Here is a 5,260-nt window from a genome sequence, read left to right on the forward strand (position 1 = left end):
CATCATTAAACTTGATCTCAACAAAAAAAATTTATTTGAAAACATAGTCTCATCGCCTTTTCCCTTGATAACTTATATAAATTTTTCCAGGCTCACAACATATGCATTGTCCTTTTCAAACCATTCTTCCGAATCCTCACTAAAATGGCCAATATACATAACAATATAACCTCCATTGTTATACCTAACATCTAAAAACTTAAACATAGTCATTATCGTTTTTTATGATACAAACACTATCTTTCAAACATAAATTACTCACACAACAATATAGCTTTACACACCTTTCTTGTGGCAACGCTTCCATTTATTACACATTCATGGAAATTCATACATGTGAAGTCTCTCATTAGTGTTATGACAATGCCATAAGAGGGAAACTAACATTCATTCAAAGTTAACATAAACATTAAGATAAATAGCAGATCGTTGTTGATTCAACATTCTTTCAAAATAGAATAAAACTTTAGGAAGAAAAAGAGATGATTTTCAAGTAACAACGATGAAAAGATGTGATTTTCATATTAGGAATCATTTAATGATGTGACACATCAACGACATAATTTCATCCTTAATCTTTCACTGATTTTCAAACCATGTTATAGTTACCTTTCGTTTCTCGAGAGAAATATACAAGTGTCTAATGCATTATGTAAAAGACTTTAATGCATTAATTGTAAGAGGAAATAGAATAAGGCAACAAAGGAAAAAGAGAAAATGCAACTGGGAGAGGACAAAACGTTCATGGCTTAGTCTACGATAGGGCTTGTTTTTGTAGCAGATGTCAGGTGCAACACGAAGTTCCCGACAGTGCCTACTAGCCATGTCAGATGCTGTTGGATAGCAGGACATGTATATAGCACTATAAACGAACCAAACGTTTAACGAACTGACCGTGAATCCTTCAGTAGGAAGTTCGTTTATTTAATAAATAAACGAACGTGAACAAAAAAAAATCTCATCTGTTTAATTAAATGAAAAAACATGAACAATGATCTTGTTCGTTTGATTATGTTCGTACACATTCGTTTATGTTATTCATTTACATTCGTTTATTTTCTTTCATTTAAACTATTTTTATGTTCATATATGATCAGTTATGTTTGATTACATTAATATATTATATGTTTGTGTAAGTTTAATTATGTTTGTTTATCTTTCTTCATTTATTTTTGTTTAGCATCTTCAAAAACATAAACAGTGTAATTTGTTAAATGAAAGAGCATGAACATGAAATCATTCGTTTGTCTGTTCACATTCATTCGTTTGTTCTGTTAACTTAAACGAACGAATATGAACAATCATTGTTTATATTCGTTCAGTGTAAATCATTTACAACCCTACATGTACAAAACATAGCCTGACCCATTTAGTTTTGCTAATAATCGTCCTTTTACTCTAATTTTGAACACCAGAGGATCCAAACTACACAAAAAAAAAGGATTAAAGACTGAATGCCTCCCAAACAAAAAGTTGATCGGATTGTTTTGACAATAACAATAAAACTTTCATTTATATGCAAAATAAATTCAATACAATGAAATTCAAATACCAAATGAACAGTTGAAAGTTGCTTTCGTGTCAACGACTAGCTAACACTCTTAGCAACCACACACCGGGAATGAACTTTATTCGACACTACAAATCGACCACTACGGTGGTGGTGATGGGTGGCAATGGTGGCGGTGTATCAAACATCACTCAAAGCCTCTTTCCACACACTCACACAACACCCAAAACAACAAATTTAAACACAGCCACTAACAATAATTTGCTAGCAATGGATGTCAATTGGCCAACGGACATTGGCCTAAAGCACCTCCTTAACATCACCCTACGATTCTGTACATAAATACCATCACTCTTTTGAACCCTTACTGACTGCTACAGAACTCAAGGAACCCCATGAATTCATGGTTTTGGATCATTGTGATGCTCTTCTCAATACCGATAACCCCTGTAAGCACAACATACAACTCCATAAGCACAAAGTACAACATCAAACATAAGGATTCAAAAAACTTACCCATTGTAACAGCACTGGCAAATATGACAGCAGAAAGAATGAACACGATGAGTGAAGCCCTCTTTAGAAAAGTAACAAGTTTTCTAACAAAGAATTGTCCCCAAAAACCGGCTAAAATCGACACTGACATCAAGTATAATGCTGCAAAAACATAAAAAGATTAACGGGTGTCACGTTTCTAGAAAAAAAAAATTATTATTATTTTGAAATGCTGACGTGGAATATACCGTATGGGATAGGAAACCGGTTGAGTAGATAAAACTCGACCACCGATAATGATGAAGAAAACATCATCACAAATGTTGCTGTCGCACTTGCCACCTACGCAACGATTATAAAAACATCATTTTCTCAATTGTGACAATTTATTTATTTTAGGTCAAATTACAAAAAAGTCATTAGCCATTACGAATATTCTTTAAAAAATACATTTATTATACCAATTTTGATTTATTTACCTAGACAATTTTTAATGAGGTGTCAAAGTAAATATGTAGACATTTTCTTTGACATATCACCTCGTTAAAAATTGTCGGCCTATTTATTTATTCAAAGGTATTACAGATCGAAAATTTCGATCTATTTACCTGAGGAATGACACCGATCTCGAGTAAGAGGGGGCCGAGAATGAAGCCGCCACCGGAGCCGAGAAGGCCGCCAACAGTGCCGCCCAAGATCCCGCAGAGAGCACAGAAGATAAGGTGGGGAACAGTCCACTCGATCGAAGCCTCACACACTGATTCAGTGTTCCCCAAGCTTTTCCTCTTCTTGCTTTCTTTGTATAATTTAACACATTCATATCCAAAAACCGCCAGTGTCGCAGGAAACTGGGAAAAAAAATAAAAAATAAAAAATAAAAAACCGGATTGTCAGATTTGTGCATTGAATGATTGTACAGTACAACAGTGGTTTCTAAAAACTTAAAAAGTACCTGCGCAACAGTGAGCACCCAGTACCATGTACTGCAAACCACTAGATCATTCTGTAGAAGAAACAGACAGACAGGAAATTAGAATTTAGAATATGACAATAAGGTAAATTGACCAATTTACCCTTTGATCATTGATGCGTTAAAAGTGAAAAGTAAAAAGTACTTGCCTTGATGATTTGAAGAACTAGAAAGGCAGCCCATACGGCAACCAGAAGCATAAGCTTCTTCCACCGTAAATTAAATGTAAATATTTCCTACAAATATGTATAAACACGTTTAAATTATTATATATAATAACTTTTTATTTAAACAAAAAAATCCACAGGTTAAAATTTGCGTCAAATCACAAATGGAAGAAGAGGAATAGAGGATGCTCACCATTGCAGTTTTCTCTTCTCTAGGAATTAAAGGCTCGTATGTGTCAATCAAAACTGTAAAAAAAAAAAATAATAATAAGTTACTGAAATGAATAACGGTATAATAATAAAAAATGACCATATTTTATAAATATAATCACTTTTATCAAAATGTTAAATATAAAAGATCATAGCAAAACTCACGTTCGCCTCGAGAATTGGCAAATGTTTCTCGTGGCTTTGCCATTTCTTTCTGCATTCAGTAAAAAAAAGTTATATATAAGATCGAATAGATGTAATAATAACTAAAAGTACATAAAAAAGTTAAAAGCTTTAACCTTTAGTATAGACTCTTCTTTCCACATCTCAATTCCCCTAAAGAAAGACCTTGAAGATGTTCCTGTCAACAAGTATTGAGAAAATTTTGATCATTGGTAAAAAGTTAAAAGTAATCGCTAATAATGTAAGAATAAAAGAATCTCATGAAACAACAATCATTAGTTTTTAAGTCAATGAACAGATCCACATCACATATGTGACATCTACTTGTATAAATTAATAACTTAATACCTAAACATCGTATAAAATGCCTTGGTATAAACCTACTTGACAATAACATACAGATAAACAATCGTAGTTTTTATTAATTTCAGTTAAGCAATAATGCAACTCTAAACATAAAAAAAATAGAAGATTATTCGATTCAAGATGCACATATAACAAATTGTGAAATAAGATCAAACAAAAAGTATGAACAGTAGAAACAAAGGATACCTAAGAAGAGGATGATGATGAGAACAGTGATGAGCCAATAGGGAAAAACGACACTAAGAGCAACACCAAGTGTGATTCCAAGCATGAGCATAGGCTGAAACAATAGGGCTAAATCATAGTCCAGAATTGGTACTTCTCTGCATGGGTGTTGTACTCTTAGATTGTACCAAAACGATGATGCAGATGCTCCCATTATCATACCTGAAACATCAGAGATTAAGATTCTTTCATAAAATCAAATCGAATTTCAGAAGAATTCAATCAATCCAATCCGGATTACAGTTTTGAGATTTGAATTCAGAGCGTACACTTGGAAAGAGCAGCGGCGGACTTTGTATCGAAACCAACAATCAAAGTAAGCATAGGGACAAAAATGCCGCCACCGCCGACACCACCCACCGTTCCAAATGCAGAACCTAAGAACCCTATTATCGTAGCCAACACGATTCTCCCATCGAACTCCAATTCCTAAATTAAAAACCGAAATTCAAAATCAGAAAACCCAACTATCGGGAAATGGGTTTATCACAATCGATAATGAGAAAGAACAGAAGAAATAGGAGTTCAATTATGGAAACTTACAGGCCAGGTTTTTTCGTCGGAATCATGCGTAACTGAATTCGGAGAAGAACGGTGAGGAAGGTGATTGATTTTGTAACTGTGATGGTCTGAGATGAGGAAAACCGATAAAACGGCGACAGAGAAACCGGCTAATAGGTACAATACAAACCCTTTCGTCGCCATGGATGCTCTGTTCTACTCTCTCTTTGTTGTATGTTAGCTTTCAGGCTTTCAGCACCACCAAAAGCGCAGAGGGAAGACGACAATTACAGGCGTACAGCGAAACAAGTAGGCATGTTAGCCCTCACATGTCTCGTGAATTTATAGAAGAATGAAGAGAGAGGCAGAGGCGCTTAGTATAGTTAACTTTGTATTCGAATATTATTTTGGCCCTTTATGATTCTAAGTGATTTTTCATTTTTATGCGTTACATTATATGCACAAAAAGTTAGGAAAAAGGTCAGTCACTCATTGCTAATTTGTTATTGAGATTTTTTTATTAAAAATTAATTTGTTTTCCAAAACCATTTTAATATTATCTTAATCTTAATAAGAAATACAAATATGGGATATAGTATCTAATTAAAGTAGAATTTAGTTGACAAGTGCATG

The 5,260-nt window shown here is 33.8% G+C and overlaps 1 protein-coding gene across 1 annotated transcript; it reads right to left on the minus strand.

Annotated features, from left to right (window-relative positions):
• Nucleotides 1-1,482: 1,482 nt before the first annotated feature.
• LOC145034021 (sulfite exporter TauE/SafE family protein 4-like) lies at nucleotides 1,483-5,030 on the minus strand. Its single transcript, XM_078982461.1, has 12 exons — nucleotides 4,670-5,030; nucleotides 4,396-4,555; nucleotides 4,088-4,288; nucleotides 3,652-3,713; nucleotides 3,518-3,566; nucleotides 3,336-3,388; nucleotides 3,125-3,211; nucleotides 2,958-3,008; nucleotides 2,614-2,853; nucleotides 2,254-2,347; nucleotides 2,027-2,167; nucleotides 1,483-1,957 (listed from the first exon to the last, which is right to left on the minus strand). The coding sequence occupies exons 1-12, from the start codon at nucleotides 4,829-4,831 to the stop codon at nucleotides 1,875-1,877; spliced, it is 1,383 nt and encodes a 460-aa protein (XP_078838587.1). The 5' UTR covers nucleotides 4,832-5,030; the 3' UTR covers nucleotides 1,483-1,874.
• Nucleotides 5,031-5,260: the final 230 nt, after the last annotated feature.

The sequence above is a fragment of the Lactuca saligna genome, chromosome 1 (genome assembly GCF_052625555.1).
Source record: "Lactuca saligna cultivar CGN05327 chromosome 1, ASM5262555v1, whole genome shotgun sequence".
Classification (NCBI taxonomy): domain Eukaryota; kingdom Viridiplantae; phylum Streptophyta; class Magnoliopsida; order Asterales; family Asteraceae; genus Lactuca; species Lactuca saligna.

What these genes read in the sequence shown, in the direction of transcription:
- LOC145034021 (XM_078982461.1), bottom strand. Translation starts at nt 4,831, where the DNA reads ATGGCGACGAAAGGGTTTGTATTGTACCTATTAGCCGGTTTCTCTGTC. An exon ending in CATCATCATCCTCTTCTTAG is followed by an intron (nt 3,714 to 4,087) that starts GTATCCTTTGTT and finishes ACTTGTTGACAG; the next exon opens with GAACATCTTCAAGGTCTTTC. An exon ending in GGGTGCTCACTGTTGCGCAG is followed by an intron (nt 2,854 to 2,957) that starts GTACTTTTTAAG and finishes TTTTTTTCCCAG; the next exon opens with TTTCCTGCGACACTGGCGGT.